This window comes from Diabrotica undecimpunctata, chromosome 10 (assembly GCF_040954645.1).
Source record: "Diabrotica undecimpunctata isolate CICGRU chromosome 10, icDiaUnde3, whole genome shotgun sequence".
In the NCBI taxonomy this organism is placed as follows: domain Eukaryota; kingdom Metazoa; phylum Arthropoda; class Insecta; order Coleoptera; family Chrysomelidae; genus Diabrotica; species Diabrotica undecimpunctata.
Genome location: NC_092812.1, coordinates 75,178,368 through 75,195,707, shown reverse-complemented (window position 1 = coordinate 75,195,707; position 17,340 = coordinate 75,178,368). Strand labels below are relative to the sequence as shown.

At 33.1% G+C, this 17,340-nt stretch overlaps 1 protein-coding gene across 1 annotated transcript in view; it reads left to right on the top strand.

Moving 5' to 3' along the window:
* The window catches only part of orb2 (cytoplasmic polyadenylation element-binding protein orb2), a 316,079-nt gene that overhangs the window by 127,335 nt on the left and 171,404 nt on the right, over nucleotides 1-17,340 (top strand). Inside the window, exon 2 of the mRNA XM_072546756.1 lies at nucleotides 11,499-11,613. Within this exon, the coding sequence (XP_072402857.1) occupies nucleotides 11,499-11,613 (115 nt within the window). The remainder of the gene's footprint in view (nucleotides 1-11,498; nucleotides 11,614-17,340) is intronic.

Sequence of the window (17,340 nt, the reverse complement as noted above, 5' to 3'; positions counted from 1 at the left end):
GACAGTTAATTGAGCAAGGAAACCGTCAAAAGCTACCAAAGATACAAACATCAGCTGGAAATACTTTGGCTTCCGTATTTTGGAATGCACAAGACAGGATAGATGTTCACCGATTACCTTGAGAAAGTAAGAATCATCAATACTTAATATTATATAGCGTGATTGGTGCGTTTAAGGAAAGAAATTGCAAAAAATAGCCACAAATGAATTGCTTACAGCCTGTAGTCGCTGGGCCTCGACTATGAACTGTTACCGACTTCAAAAATTGTTCCAGGGAAAGTTTGATTTGAATCAGATATGTAGGTTATTATGGGACATGAGTCGTATTTGAGGTCAAAGCTTTCTACAAAAAAAGCATCGAATTGTTAGAAACGCTTTCGAGTTAATTTTTTAATCTAAAAGAAGAAGACTATGAATGAATAATAGGTCTTTAAATTTGTTAATTAGGTTACTTCCCGATCATTTACAAAAATTACCGTAAAAATAATTAATTAAATGTAGTAGATTATCTTTGATTATGATATAAATATGAAATTTTACTTGAAATGGTTTTTTAAACGTTTTAGTTTGTCGTAAGTATCTGGTTAAGAACGACCCTGCAATGAAATAGAATATGTTTAGATTTAAATTATACAATCCGAGTACATGAATTCTTAAGCAATACCCTTCTCTATTACAACTGGGTATAACATTACAGTTTGGCAATAACATTTATTTTGTTATCCACAAATATAAAATCTACCGAGGGTAGTTGAGTATTAATCTAGTCTTCGACAGACGGAGTTACCTTAAAACAATTTGCTTTGTTTGATATCTACCATTTAACCGTTGCAATTCGCTTTATTTTAATAGTCATCAAAAGCAACAACTTTTCTGATTTTTGGAAAACATGCAAAGTCGAATGTCGTTCAGCATTCAGTTAAGTACCTTTATTTGAAACGGATATCTCAACGTAGAAATAAAAACGAACTAGACCAGTGTTTCCCAACCTTTTTTGTGCCATACCCCACCTTAGCTTTCCTAAAGTTCTTATGCCCCCTATGTAACATACATAATTTTTAATATTAAAAAATTGAGTTATTCACATAATTTAAGAGAAACTTAAATGATAGGTTTTATAAAGAAATCACTAGAAAATTGTTAACGAAATACAGTACATAGATTTTCAAAACATATAATAAAACACTGAAAATTAAATTACAAATAATTTAATAAAAGAATTTTTTATATCAATTTAGTGAGATCCTTGCGCTTGATGCTTGCTGAACAGATATTTTATATTATTTTCCAATTTGCTTAGCTTCAATCTCAAGTCTCAGCATTGTGTTATATCCGAGTCGATTTCTTTTTTTTTTACCACTAAATTATTTACAGCATCAAATCCATATTCAGTTAAATATGAAGATGAAAAGGGTAGCAACAGTTTTCTTGCAAATTTCGTTGAATTTGGGTATTTTATTTCTGGTTCCTCGCAAAATCATGCCATCGCTCCTTTTATATTAAATACAGTTCATCATCACTGACTCATCATTTTGAAATTCTGCGAGTTATTGATACTGCATATTTGATACGTCAGATAAATCCACTGAAATTGACTGCATCGTCCATGTTGGAAAATTAAATTGTTTTAAATCAGAAAATCTTTCTTATAAATCAGCCGATAGAATACTCAGATGATTGACAATAACAAGTAAAGAGCGGTATCAGTTACTTCATATTTTTAGAGCTAATGAAACTGTTCAAAGTTTTTGTTGTTAGGATATGTTTCTGACATAACTCAATATGGGTAATTAGACCAAATATCTTTGCTTTCACATCGACAAGAGTTTTATTTGTTCATTGAAGTTGCTTATTTAACATATTAAGTTTTTTAAAGATATCGGCTAAATAGCTCGCAAATGCTTTCCCATCAATTGTTAACAGATACTTCATTCCAAATTTGTAGCTCAAAAAATCACTAAGAGTATCAAACAGTCCCATAAATATTTTCAAGCAGTTCCCTTTAGATAGCCATCTTACTTCAGTATGAAGTAAAAGTATCACGTGGTCTTGATTTTGTTGTTCACAAAATAGCTTGAAGAGACGCTCACATTTGACATTAGCTTTAATAGCATCAACATACTTTATTACTAAATGTAACACTTCATTTAGAACAGGAGAGATGATTTTATCTTCCAAGTTTCCCTATGAATAACACAATGCACTTCTGGATATAATAATCTTTCATCAATTTTAAGCAGCCATTTTTCTTGGCGATCATATTAGGAGCACAATCTGCAGCACCAGATGCTATATTTTTCATTGGTATATCATTGATATCTAAGTAGTTTTTTAGCTTATTATATATTTTTTAAAGATAGTGAAGCTTTCTAATCTTTTACACAACAATATTTCTTCAGCAAAATGACCTGTATCGATATATCTTACGTAAGTTATTAATACTGCCTCAAAGTAGATTTGCACTGAGAAATTTCTTGTTTTTAGCTTTTCAACAAGTTGTTTTTCAACATCTTTACTCATTTTGTCTATTCTTCTGCTAACAATTTTTATATCTTTGTCAAGAACCGTTTTTAGAAATGCTGATACTGACGATTTTTTTTAAATGCTCTCCTATTTTTCCAGTTTTAGCGATGAATAAAGAAATTTGATACCTAGCCTCAAGAACACGATTATTAGTTGAAGTATGAGAAGTAAATAGATGCTTTAATGTTGTTTCCTTTTTAAAATTTATCTTTAAAGTGTTAAAGTAATTCAAATCTGAATTAATATGAGCACTAAGTTTCACTATGTTTAGTGAGATTTTAAAACGTCTGGGATTTCACGCGGAGCCTGCCGTTTACCACAGGGAAGTTTACTTGACGACGCCAAACACCCAGTTGATATTTTGATCTTTTCTAGCGAAATTATACCTAATAATTATATATATTCAGGGATTCTACAGTATGCACTGCCTTCCCTCGCTCAACCGTTACCATGTCTCTATGTTGTCCCAATCTCCATCGTTTAGGCCTCTCTTACTCATGGCGTCGTCTACTTCGTTTCTCCAGGATTTTAGGGGTCGTCCTCTTTTCCTCCTTCCTATGGGGCTCAATTCGGTTATTCTCTTTATCCATCTGCTGTCTCTAGTTCTTCTTACATGTCCATACCACTTTAGCCTTTTTTGTTTTATATATGTTAGTATGTCTATTTCTATTGATGTTCTTTGCTTTATTTCGTCATTACTTCTTCTCCTATCCATTCTTGTTACTCTGCAGCATCTTCGCAGGCATTCCATCTCTGTTGCTAGTATCTTACTGCTGTTTTTCTTGTTTATGATCCCATTTTCAGCCCCATATGTCATAATACTTCGCACTAATGTTTTATAAATCTGTGTTTTTGTCTTCATATTTAGGTGTCTATCCCACCATACTGAGTTCAGTTGTCGGATTGTTGTTCTTGTTTGTCCTAATCTTTGTGTAATTTCTTCCTCTGTTGTTGCCTTTTTCGTGATTATAAACCCCAAGTATTTGAATGTATCCTTTCCTATAAGCCAGCCTTGGTACATTTTTCTTGTAGTTTCATCATCATGTAGCTGAGGTCGTCTTGGTCTTGTGCAATCACTACTTGATCGTCTGCAAAGCTTAACGTATATAGGTATTCGTTCCCTACCGGTACTCCCATGCCTTCCATGTAGTCAAGGCTTTCTCTAAGTATATTTTGAATAGGGTTGGAGATGTTGAACAACCCTGCAGGAGCTCTTTTGTTGTGGTGAAGTCTCCTATGATTCTTGTTCCCATTTTAATGGACACTTTATTTTCTTTATAGAGAGCTTTTGTAGCTTCTATGAGTTCCGTCTGTATTTCTAATTTGTACATTGCTTCCCATAGTTCTGACCTTGGTACAGAGTAATACGCCTTTCTCAGGTCTACAAATGCCAAATGTATATCTCTATTTTTTGCTTTTTTCTTTTCTAAAAGTTGTTCCAGTGTGTATATGTGGTCTATGCATAATCTTACTGCCGTGAAGCCTGCCTGAGCGTCTACCTAATAATTATTTACCGCAATTATTTAATAATTTACTTTTTCGTTAAATTTGACACCAAAATCTAGCATTGCATTTAAATCGTGCGGAGCAACTCGTGTTGAGACCAGTTTCGAATTGCCCTCTTAACAATCAAATTGCTCCCTGTGAGGCGTGGGTCCCACGTTGGGAAACAATGAACTAGATGATATTTATGGCGAGTCTGCACCGCCATTACCAAAAGGGTATATTCGAAAGATCAGTTTGTTCGTGTAATTTAATTATAATATAAAATTCTAAAAATTCTAGTGCTAGCAACACCCTCAAAAATATTGAAAATATCATTTTACAGTCATCTACTTTATATATAGGTATAATGTCCGATTCATAGCGCCTTCAGGTTCCGTCTCCATTCACGTCTATTGGTTCGGTCTCCTGGTCGTACATCTCAGTACAATGTCTCTTCGACATTGCCTTTTGGATTCGATCAAGCCATGCTTTTTTTGGTCTTTCTTGGTTTTTTGCACAGGTGGTGGCTGCAATAAGCTGTTTTTGCTGTATTTGTTCTATGATGGTGGTTGTTCTGTGTTCATAATTTGTCTTATTCTTTCATTTATTACGTGTATCATTCTGTATATACCCACTTATCTGAGCCAAAAATCCATTTCCAGAAGGAGTTTTTGTTCCGTTATCTTAGTGAGTTGCCAGGTTTTACATCCATAACGTACAACGCTTTAAAAAACTGTTATAGATCTGTATTTTGTACTGTTTAAGAGTTAGTTTTAGACCAAAATGGAGGTGCCTATTATTGTTTCCTTTTACTCGAAACATGATGAAATTAACTTTCCATCTAAGTTAAGTTCATCGTTTTCAACTCCTTCTATGCACATGTATGTCGTTTTTGTTGAATTCACATTTATACCCTATCGCTTGTATTTCTGTATTAATCGCTTTGTCATCGTAAGGTGCGTTCTGACGAGTCAAGTTTAGACTCTCGCGGATGCAGACTTTTTATCGGCCGATAGTTTGGTCTGCTTCTTAATCAATACATAGAAGTATGCATACGCTCACATCACACCGATTCAGTATCGGCCGATAAAAAAGTTTGATGTGCTTCCCCATTGCATTCAAACTAATCTGTCGTCCAACTATCGGCCGATGTTTAATCAGTATTGGCTAACTACGACTTACGCACACGACTATTATTTATCGGCAGATAGCTCCTAGTTTTCTCTAAGTGATGCGACCAGCAATATCGCCAAAATCGCCTGCAAGTTGCTTTAAGATACTTGGCTAAAGCTGATTAATTTGCAACGCTTGCTTCCGTATACCGAGTATGTACGTTATGAAAGAAGTATTACAGCAATATACGACGTGTTACAAGATTTTATCAAAGTATAATTTTTTTTTACCAAAGTAAACTATAAAAGAGTCTATTTTAAATCTATGAGACCTGCTACAGCTGTAGTAATTATATCAGATGACTTCTGCGAATTCTCGCTGCATTGTTGTCTGTAGTGTGAATGACTTGAAATGAAATATGATGAATATTCTCCTTCAATGTTGTTTGAAATAACTGGAGATTGATCAATAGTCATAAGGTGAAAACGCTGAAATAATATTAACTCATATGCACCACAGCTGTTTCATAGTGAACAAATAATGTTGATTACCCAGTTCACACACTTCAAGACAAACTTTAACTTGAAAACAATTAGTGGCGATTAATCACTTGGGTCAAACTTTTCTTGATCAACTAAAAAGTTGATCAATTCTGTTAAAAGACAGGTTCCCACTAGAATTTTCATTCAACTTTTGTTGCTCAACTAAATTTGACTCATGAGAACGTGCCTTAAGGTGGTTTCGTCGTGTATTGTTATACCCACTCCTGAACATGATCTCGTCCATGTCTTCAGTGCCTCATTCAGGCTGATTGAATATCGTTGTAGAATCGTTGTATTTATTGCTTTCACAAGTGGAATATCAATAGATGAGGTTTCCGATACTTGCCATAGTCTACATAGGTGTATTACCAAGCAAAAAAAACAACATAATTTGTTTAATTTGTATTATGAGAACTATCTAAATGGAAATCGACGCGTCAAAATAAAAATCTACAATTTAGTTTTAAAGTTTATACAACGGTGTCTCTTCGGTTTCTATAGATTTATTGCTCTATTTGTTCATTTTTCTTCTTTTTATTGATAATTTGTCGACAATTTCAATTTTCTAGTCTGATTAAAGTCGATTAATAATCATCGCTCTTGGCTGTAATCAGGTAAAAGATTAATAATCATCAGGTAATTATTTGGCCGACTTCCAGGGTGAATAGTCGGTCGGTGCTTTTGTCATCTGTTAATTGAATTAGGTAAGCAGTGATAGATACGTATTTGAATATGTTCAGTCTTGTATTGTTACTCCTCATGATGGGTTAGGTTGTTTTTGTTAATTAAAACATTTCTACCTTATGTTGATAGTAATTTTGTGGATGTAGAATCAAAATTCATAAGATAACAGAGGCTTTAAATATGTCAAATGGGCTCTTACGTAATATATACGAATATTTAGACAAAACAAGTTACCCGGTGATGAGAGATGGATGCCGCGTTTGTCCACTCTAGACCAGACACTTCTGGTAATGATAACAGGCAATCCGCAGGATTTGATTTACCAATATTAACGTCAAATCAGTAAAGAAAAAGCGGCGAATGTTCAAGCAAAGAATGCGAGGTCATTTCGATCAGGGGAACGGTGATGGCGAATTTTTTTGTGGTCTGGAATATCCACATGAATTATTTTAAAAGGATACACAAATAAACGGTGTGAATTTTCGACACTTATATATAAAAAAAAAGATCCATGGTTAGAAAGAAGTCCATAGGCTCACAAGGCGACTGTTACACAATCAATTTTACACAATAGGGTTACAAATTAGTGGATCATGATGACACGGCGGAACACGTTATGTGCAACTGCCTAGGCTGGAGTAGAATAAGGCTTAATGTAGTTGAACATTATCAACTCAAGCCCTATGACTTCGTAGAAGTGTCACTTAATGCCATAATAGATTTTGTTAAAAAGGCTGGGCTAAAGGGACAACTGTAACCTAGGATGAGCTACAATAGACCTCTTACGTCGAGGGACAACTGTAACCTAGGATGAGCTACAATAGACCTCTTACGTCGAGTGGAAGGGTGGTTAAGCATCCACTCATCATTCATATTGAATCTAACCTAATCTAACACCGTATGACTATTTTTTGTTCTAAAACATAAAAGAATGGCTCGGAAGATGCCAAGATGTGTGTTTAACGAAAAGCAGACTAGGTTGAAAAATGAACGAGAAAAATAAAAAAAATCGTGCAGTTTTTTACTCTGCCAAGATTAATGTCACACCTCTCGTATACGAGTGTCAATAAACTTGACAGTCAAACACGAATAAGAGGTAAACCTTTGGATTCGAAATCAGTAATATTAAAAATGCGGTTTAATTCATTATTCTATGGGTAAATATATTGGAATTATATTTCAAAATGAAATACGAATTGAGTACTGATACAGTATAGGGTTAAAAGCTCTAATATATATCCTGTAGACCTTACATTTTACTTCATTTCATCTAACTTCTGCAATTCTTATGATTCTCATTTTTATCTAATTTTAATCAGTTTGAACAGTCTGGCTTCACAACTCTGTGTGGGTCCTAGGCTCCCCAAGAGGCATGATTTTTTATCAGTCGTTTCTATTCATCGCCTGCATTCACAAAGTACATACTATTATATTTCTCATATCTTCATCGACGTTATCAAGGAGCTTTGTTCTGGGTCTTCCTCTTGTTCTTTGACCAATGGGTCTATCAAGGAGCGTTTTTCTAGCTGGGTCAGTTTGTTCTGTTTACATTACATGCTCTACCCACCTCAGACGTCCTATCTTAATGTATTTTTATGTATTTTAAATTCAAAGTTATATCGTCTTCTCCAAACTCCATTGTCATTCATCGCTCCATAGATTCGGCTTATTACTTTTCTTTCTACGAAACATCCTAACATGTTTTCATTACTTTTTGTTAGAGTCCAGGTCTCTGAACCATATGCTAACACTGGGCGTATTATTGTTTTGTAGAGTTTTACATTTGTATTTCTAGAAATAATTATGAATTTTAGGAGATTTAGCTCAAAATAGCACCCGTTGGCCGTAAAAATTCTACGATTTATCTCTATGTTAGTCTTATTTTCAGTGTTGATAAGCACTCCCAGGTATACAAATTTGTTAATCGCTTCTATATCGTTTTCTATAACAAGTGGTTGTAGGATTTGTGCTGCGTGCTTATTTTCTTGTACTTCGTTTTTTTGGTGTTTAGTATTTAACCCATTTTTGTAGCCGCTTCTTTTAGTGCTACGTACGCCTTTCGTACAGCGTTTTCCATTGTCTCAATAATATTGGTAACATCAGCATAGGTAAACACAGAAATTTTGTTAAGCTTCTTAACTGATTTGGTACTCCTATGTCTTTCATTGCTCTGACCATTTGTCTTATATGTACAGAGTCATAGGCTGCCTTATAATCTATAAATACGTGGTGAGTATCATGCAATATTCCAGTTTCTAAAATTTGCCTTAAGGTTGTAATTTAATGAATTGTTGATTTACCACCAGCTATTTTCCTGTTATTCGTTCTGCATATGGTGCCATATTATGAATAAACTGATATTATAATTAAGAATCTAAAATATTATAGCATGAATTTATATAAAAATGTTTTAGTTCTATATCTACTGACGTTATAGGGCAATATTTTAATTTAGGTAGTAATTTAACTTACAAAGTCGAAAGATCTTCAGGAAAGTTGGCTTCAAAAAGACGTACAACTTTCCTCAAGCAATCGAAGCCCTCATTTTTTCTAATTTATTTCTTATTTTAATCCCCGTATTTCCGGGAATTTTTTGACAATGAGCAGAAAAAGCGATAACAAGATCAACCGAATCACTTAATTGTTAATTCTTATGTTCTAATGACTTTATTAGATCTGGTAAAAAACTAAAATTTACTTTAATGACCATAAGTTATTTATAGCAATTTGTAGTTACTTAAAATTTCTTGACTTTAAGTTACACACTGTGAACACTGTGAGTTATTTTGAATATCTAACACCACGTCTTTTATGGCATCAAAACGATTTGCATAGAAAATTGCTGCCTTAATCTATGTTCCCCATCTTGTAATTGCGGATTCTGGAGGCAATCTTACACCTGGTAATTTTTCTTTATATATTTGCACACATAAAGGTGCTTTCAAAAATACTTTCTTAACGTTTGAAATTTATTTATTGACTAAATTAAATTCACTTCTAAGAACTTCTGCTGCTCTGTTTATGCCATGTAAAAGACAAATGACGTACCATATAAGCATAATGTATTTTGATTATCTGATAAACATATTAAACAATTTTCACTCTTTATTTCTCTTTGCGAAAAGAATGCAGAGAGTGTGTTCTGAATAAAACGACTACAGTCATATTATTGGTTTTCTCCAGTTGTTTTGCAGCTATTAAATAAGATGTTTCTGGTTCATACTCTTTACGGAACAGATTATAAGATGCACCATATATCGACCACATGTATCTGTACTTTTCTAGACAAGTACGCCGAAGTTGTTATCGCTTAAACAAACTTTATTTTTCTCAATACTTCGTACAATGCATTCACATTGCCCTTTCTTAGTGTTGCCTCGTTAGAAAGATTAAAGTTATAATATTTTTGCAAAAATTGCCTAAAATGTGTATTTTGCAATTTTTTTAACGAAATGTTTGGTGCTAACAGATCTTTAGACAGGTCTTGATTAAACAAACCTTTTTTTTTACTTCATCTTGATATTGATCATTTTGAAGAGATGTATGAATCGACTGCTTAACGGGTCCTAATGCAATATTTTTTAGCTTCAACTTATCGCATTTTTTAAATTTTGTTAGACTTGAAACATCTTCTCACAGAAAATATGTAGAAGAAAAAAATGTTTAAGCACCAAAAAAAATCAATTTTCATACGAAGCGCTTAAGAACGAAAGCAGAATTGTCTACAATTTGACGAATTTTTGTTTTTGGATGCTTCTCTCTATATCATTCTTTATATAAGTAAAAGAGAATTTGTCCAATAAAAATATTCTTCTGAAAAATTTTTGTTTTGTGGGAGACGATGGCTTTTGTTTGTCAGTTCCTCATTTAAGAAAGGAAATATGAAAATGACTGTAGCTAATAATTTTGGAACATGCTTTGCAAAATATTTCTTCTCCACTCAGCTTTAACTCGGGAAAACACTTTATCCAAGCACTTTTTTGAATGGTAGACATATTTAAATGTAATATATACCAAACACTTCAAAAACACTAAACACGATACAACGTTTACTTTAAACAAATGTTTGCCGGAAACTGACAAAATAATTAGACCCTTAAAAGCAGTTAGGTACCTACGACTTGCTACGCTAATATAATAATATTTTTCTTGGAAAACACATAATGATTAAATTCAGGCAGTAATGGGAAAGTTCAGATAAATAATGAGCGATAGGTAATGAGCTCGTTCATATCAAAGTTATAAAATTCTAACTAAGAGAGAAAAATTTTACTTTTAAAGAGGAAATTTTACTTATTAGAGGAAACTTTTACATAATTTATTTTTAATATATGCAAAATATATCGTGTTTAGCTTAAATATGCAATATTGGTTGAAATGAGCAAAAATATGCATCTATATGCACGTTGCACATATTCCGCTCTATTGATTACTTAACCTGTTGGTAATGTTTCCCAAATAAAATTCTAACCCTCAATGTTGAGATCACTAGGCAATGATCTGAGTCTATGTTTGCGCCTATATAAGTTCTGCAGTTCTATATGTCTGGGTGAGGTTAGTTAGGACTCTTTTCTACGAAAAATTATGGATGTGGATATTGGACGGAGATGCTTATAAACAAGAGGGACACAGCAACAATGTGGCATGTATATAAAACTTAACTTTGTGCGCATATTCGCCATACTGCCTTAGAAGGTAATTTATATTTAAATGGGAATAAGCCACAATAAAGGTTAAAATACGTTTATTGACGTTTCAATTTCCACTTCGGAAATCGTTCTCAAAATACAAACATTAGTAAAAATTAATTATTAATTAACATTTACTAATGTTTGTATTTTGAGAACGATTTCCGAAGTGGAAATTGAAACGTCAATAAACGTATTTTAACCTTTAATTGTGGCTTATTCCCATTTAAATATAAATTAATTTAAAATGCCACAAGAAAATAGCTTCAGAACAATATTAAAAAGCCTTAGAAGGTGTATAATTTTGATAATTTTAAAATAACAATATATATTTTTTCATAATTTAACAGTAAAACTCATTGATTTTTATTATTGTTTGCTTATGTTTGTTAATTACTAAAATAATTATTTTGATACGTTTTGATAAATATCATTAGCGTTAATTAAGCTGTATTTGTTACAGGAGCGTTGTGGTGTAGTTAGTGCAAATGGTAGTAGCCCGTTAGAAAATATGCGAGGACTAGAACATTATTTGAATGATATTATGAGTCCACAAAGTAACACGACTGATATGAAAGGTAAGTTTATACAGTTGTAAATTTTTATATACCATTACGATAACATAATAACCAATTGGAAATATCCAACTTGTGAAATGTTATATCACTCAGGATAAAATTACACAAACGCACCGGAAAATACATTAATATATTTGTTGAATTTCACAGAAAATCCACTTTTTTGTTGCCAAAAACATTGATTTTGAATTTTGAGGGCACACTCTTAAGACCAATTTTTGTTTAGTTCTCTAGTACTTAAAACCTAAGAAAAAAATAGTACCGCCACCCGGAACGAGGGTAATCATATCTCTTTTGTGAAATTTAAAAAATAGAATGAGCGAAATAATGATTTTGGAGTGTAAAAATGTCGATAATTAAGATCACTGTCACTAATTACTGTAGAATCTGTTCAAAAGTACCAACAAACCTTTTTAAAAAACAAAAATTACTGGTGTGGGGTAGCTTTATTTGTCTGTAGAATTGATTTTGGAAGATAAAATAAGTGTTGGACATACAATGTTTAATGCAAGATAAGTGGTCTTGCTGGATACTGTATCTAGTGTAGTGTAGTGGTCAGTATTACAGTAACTGTTAATATCTTTATGGAAAACTTCGAGAGCCGAGCACTATCCACATCAATGCTCCGCAATAACCACAAAGACTCAGACCCTCACCATTCAAAAGCTTTTCTTCCTCACATCAAAGGTGTCACTGACAAAATTGACAAAATTCTTAGATCAAGAGGAATAAAGACAATATTTATCCCCTAACAAAAACTTGTTCGATCAATTTTAAAAAACATTCCAAATGAACAACACGGAGTTTATGAAATTCCTTGTGCAGACTGCCCTTGATTCTATATAGGCCAAACAAATTATAGAATCCAAAATATTTTCGGAGGGAATTTGGTCATGGCAACTGATATATTAAAATTTTCAGTTTGGACATGCCCCGGCAGTGACATTTTGCATACTTAAAGCTTATTATTATCTTATAAAATATATTTTTTAATATTATACATGATGGAGGTTATAGAGTATTTCATGTACAAACATATGCATAATCTACTTGAAGCTATATCAGTACAGCGTAACCATAATTAAAGGGGACACGTGAATTCTTCAGTCCCAAGAAATTCGATACGTAGACATTGTTGTATACATATAGAACTACCTTCACCTAAATTTTTATGCAATTTGAGATTGTCAGGCAAAAGTACTATCAGTTTACAAATGATAAAAAATGCGATTTTCGAAAAACTGATTATTTTTAAACAGATCTTTCTTCGAATGTATTAAATGGATTTTAATTTTTTAATGCTCGTTTGAAAGATATTTAAACATTCTTTTATCTACCTGTTTCTACAATTTTTTACCTTGTTTGGTTAAATTTTGACAATTAATTGAAAATCATAAAATTTTGTAAGTATTCTTTTCGTTATTCTTGACCTATAAAATAAAACTTATCTTTTGCGATTTGTAAATTATTTTATCAAAAAGTTGACATTACAACAAAAAAATGAGATATTATGGGGTAAAATCGGTCCAGTGGGCTCACAGATATAGCTCTTCAAATATATAGTAAAAATGGTCCTTGGGTTTTTGGTCCTTTCGAGGGGCATATCTCAGGCCCAGCGGCACCTAGAGGGCTAAAGAATAGCTGCTAATTTTTTAAAGTACAAACATACTAAAATTTGGTAAAAATCCGCAGACCCCCTACAAAAGTGGTCAAAAAGTAAAAATATTGCTCATCTATAATCAGTATCTCCCCTTTTACCTAACAGGTAAAGGGGATAATAGTAAATAAAAAATATTATTTGCGTACACTTTGTTTGTCGGTTTGTTCACATTATTTTACTTACTAAGGTGAATATAATACTCTTCTACGAAGAAATAGAATGCGCTAAATTTCTACCCGATATGGACTTCCCGAATAAAGCGGGCAGTCCGAACCTGAGAACATTTTCGTTCGGTTCTTTCGCACAATTTTGCTTAAATGTATGGTATACTCACCTTAACAGTTTGAAAGAAGGTCAAAACAATACTCATTGCAAAAGAAAATAGAATTAAAAAAACGTATTAATAAATGCATAATAAATTATAACGATAGTCAGCAATTAACAAAAATTCGTGTAATTATTTATTTATTATGTAAGAATCAAAGTTAATGAATGTTCAAAACCTTCCAAAGTTTAATCACCCACGGTAAAATCATAACTAGTAATTTTCACCTTTGTTAACATTAGTTGCAAAACGCCAGCACACTCAATATACCCAATTGACCGTGTCAAACGATTTATTAAGGAGAAGTTATTTAATAACAAATTCGTAAAAGTTGTGCTTCATTAAACTATTAACGAATCTTTGACAAAAATGTATGATTCATTTTAACCAACTCACTAATCTGTTAGGACTCTGATGAAGATTAAGACAAGGTTTATGGCACCAAAGGTCAGTAGATAGAGTAATAGAAAGGCGACATAACATTTTTGATGTGTTTAACGTTAGTGTAGCATGGTACAAATATCAATAAAGTAAGCATCTATGGATCTTTGTAGAACTCAACTAATGTGTTTGTTTTTTAACAACAGTAATTAAATAATTTGTGTTGTTCCGTCGTGTTTAATATTTTTCTGATAAATCTAGTTGTTGTTTTACGCTTAACATTACTATGGATCTCCTCTTCATTCCTTGATTGAGCCGTTGTCAGAGCTTGGTAATACTCTAAATATTGTTAGCTTGCTGTTTTCATTGGTTGCGACCCTGTGCCATATGAACGGCTTTATGTAGGGATTTTCCCACCAGAGTCTTCATTTGGTCTGCCCATCGTATTAAAGATCTTCCTCTTGGTCTTCGGTCTTCTACTACAACTAATTTCGTAGTCCCTGTTCTTCTAGCAAAATTGACAGGTTGGCTCTATGTTCTGTCCAGGGCACGCGTAGAATTCTTCTCCGCATTTCAAAGGCTTCGATCTTAGTCCTATCGATTTTTTTGATAGTCCATGTTTCAGCTACGTATGTAGCATAGGAAAAATCAAGAGCATTGACCAACCTGAGCTTAGTATTATTTGTTATTGTTCGGTCGTGTCATATTTTAATTAATTTAGTAGCGCGAAGAGTATATGTTTCGACTCCATATCGTTATGCAACAGCTAGTGATAAGGTACAATTCCCTATTTTTTTATTCTTTAAATGTCTGATTTGACATATTCATTATCTCTCATGCTCAAGATTAATTGTTATTCAGTAGAAATGGTATTGAAACTAAGTATTTGTTTTATCCTCCTCCTAAGTTACTTTTCGATTTAGGTTGGCGATCAATATGGCAAATTTCTGTCTGTTTGGAGCTTGACGAATTAGTTAGTTTCCTATTGTATGGGTCCAATCTCTTATCTTACGCAGCCATGATTTTTTTTGCCTATACTTTTTCCTTCGATCTTTTATCCATCCTATTGCTCTACAGCCCAATTTAAGGCCTTGGCTTCTTCAGAAAACCTTTCCATTCATTACGGTCTGTAGCCATTTTCCTCCACCATCGACTTCCAAGGAGATTTCTAACGTCCCCATCCATATCATCCTCCCATCGCTTTTTAGGTCTTCCAATAGGTCTCTTCCCTGCATTCTTGCGTCCTACATATATGGATACCCACTAAAGACGCTGTAAGCGGACACACTGAGATAAAGTTGGTTGATTATATATATATATATATATATATATATATATATATATATATATATATATATATATATATACATTTCAAAGGCATCTATTCTTTTTTCTGTTTTAGAGTCCATTGTCCAACTTTCACACCTATACAGCAAACGTAACATCTGATCATTCGAATTCTGAGCTCTTGACTAAGGTCTGATCTAGTAAAAAATGTTTTTCATTCATTTGATTTGAACGTATTCAAAAGTTTTGGGGGGATTTAGGGCTGCACACCCCCCTTAAATTTTTTCTGTACGCTTAGATTTTGTTGTTTCTTTTGTATGAAAAATGCTTTCAGAACAAGAAAGTAACGTGTCCATTTTTATTACAAAATGTCAAGTAGTTTAGGAGATAATGCAACAAAACCATTTTTATTTTGTAACTTCAAGGGACTGTAACTTTTTTGTGTACACTTTTGTACTAAGGTAAGTTGGATTCAATCAATTTATTTCTGTCCCCGGAATGCGTGATTTAATTTATGAGATACCTTTTTGAAACACTCTGTATATGCGTGTTTTTCCGTCTATCCTTATCTTCTTATTTCTCGGTTCCTTCGGAGTTGTTTCCATAATACGATATTTGCGTTCCCAGATAATCGAATTTCGATACTTGTTTTATTTCTTCGTTTATTACAATTCTGGCTCCCTAGCAATAACGAGGGACTTTGGTTTTAGTGCTGATATTTTCAGGTAAAACTTTTCTGCGTTAGATTCCAAAGCGTGGGCCATTCGTTGTAGGTCATCTTCATTATTTGATATTATTATTGCGTCATCTGTGTAGCGTAGAATCTTTATTGCTCTGTTGCCCATTTTGTACCCTGTTCCTGACTTTTTCACTTCTTCTATTAGTTTGTCCATTTTCAAGTTTAACAATAACGGGCTCAAGCTATCACCCTGTCTTATACCTGATTGAATGTTGACTTCCTCTGTTAGTTCGGTTTCTATTTTTATTCTTGTTTTGTGATCACAGTTAATATCTTTTATTATCTGTGTTATAGTAACTGTTATAGTCCCTCTGTGTCAAAGTTCAATCACATCTTGAAGTCTAATACAATCGAAGGATTTAGTGAGGTCGATAAAAAACATGAATACATTTGTATTAAATTCTACTGCTTTCTCTCCTATTTTTCTTATTATGAATATGGCATCGACAGTTGATCTGTTACACCGAAACCATTGTTGCTCTTAGCACATTTGATACATTTCAATTATTTTCTCAGCAAGTATCTTAGTCAATAATTTCAAACTGGTGTCAAGCAGCGTAATAGTTCGATAGTTAGATGTGTCATTTTTGTCCCATTTTTTGTCTATAGGGATCGTTATACTTGATTTTCATTCCTTGATATGCATTTCATTTCAAGGATCTTTTGCAATAGTTTCGTAATATTTTCTGTTAATGCTCTTTCTCCATTCATAGATAAGAATTGTACTGATATCCTTAGTTTCTTGGGGGCCTGAACATGATGTAAAAGTTTGTAAACAGCGAAACCGGTAGCCCATTCTTTTTTCAACTTTAATAAAATCCATTACGGATTGTGAGCAGAAGACTTATTTCCCTAAAATTCATCTTATTTTTTATCGTCTTGATTTTTTGTATCATTTTCGGTTATATCCGTCTGGAACAGTTGGGATATGAATTACCGTTTTTAAAATTTAATTAAAATAAAATTAAATTTGGCCTATACTGCTGAAGACGAATTTTTTCATGCGAATTCTTGCGCACTGGTGGCGCGACAAATTTTTTAGCATTCAGCAGCGAAAGAGTTAAATACCAAAATCTGAGGAATTTGGTTTATAACGTATAGTATCTTTTGTAAATCTCTATTACTTTTATTTACGTATAACTATGTCGTACACGTTTGTCCCTCACATTATTTTCCTAGATTGCATTAGATTTAATTCCTCTGACCACACTCTCAAGAGGCATCTCAGCAACAACATTTTCATTTCTAAAAAGGATACAGCCGTTCAGTGTGCTGCGGAGGACACGTAAAAGCGTTGGTCCCCGTGGCTAGTGTGCATTGATATTGCCATACGAT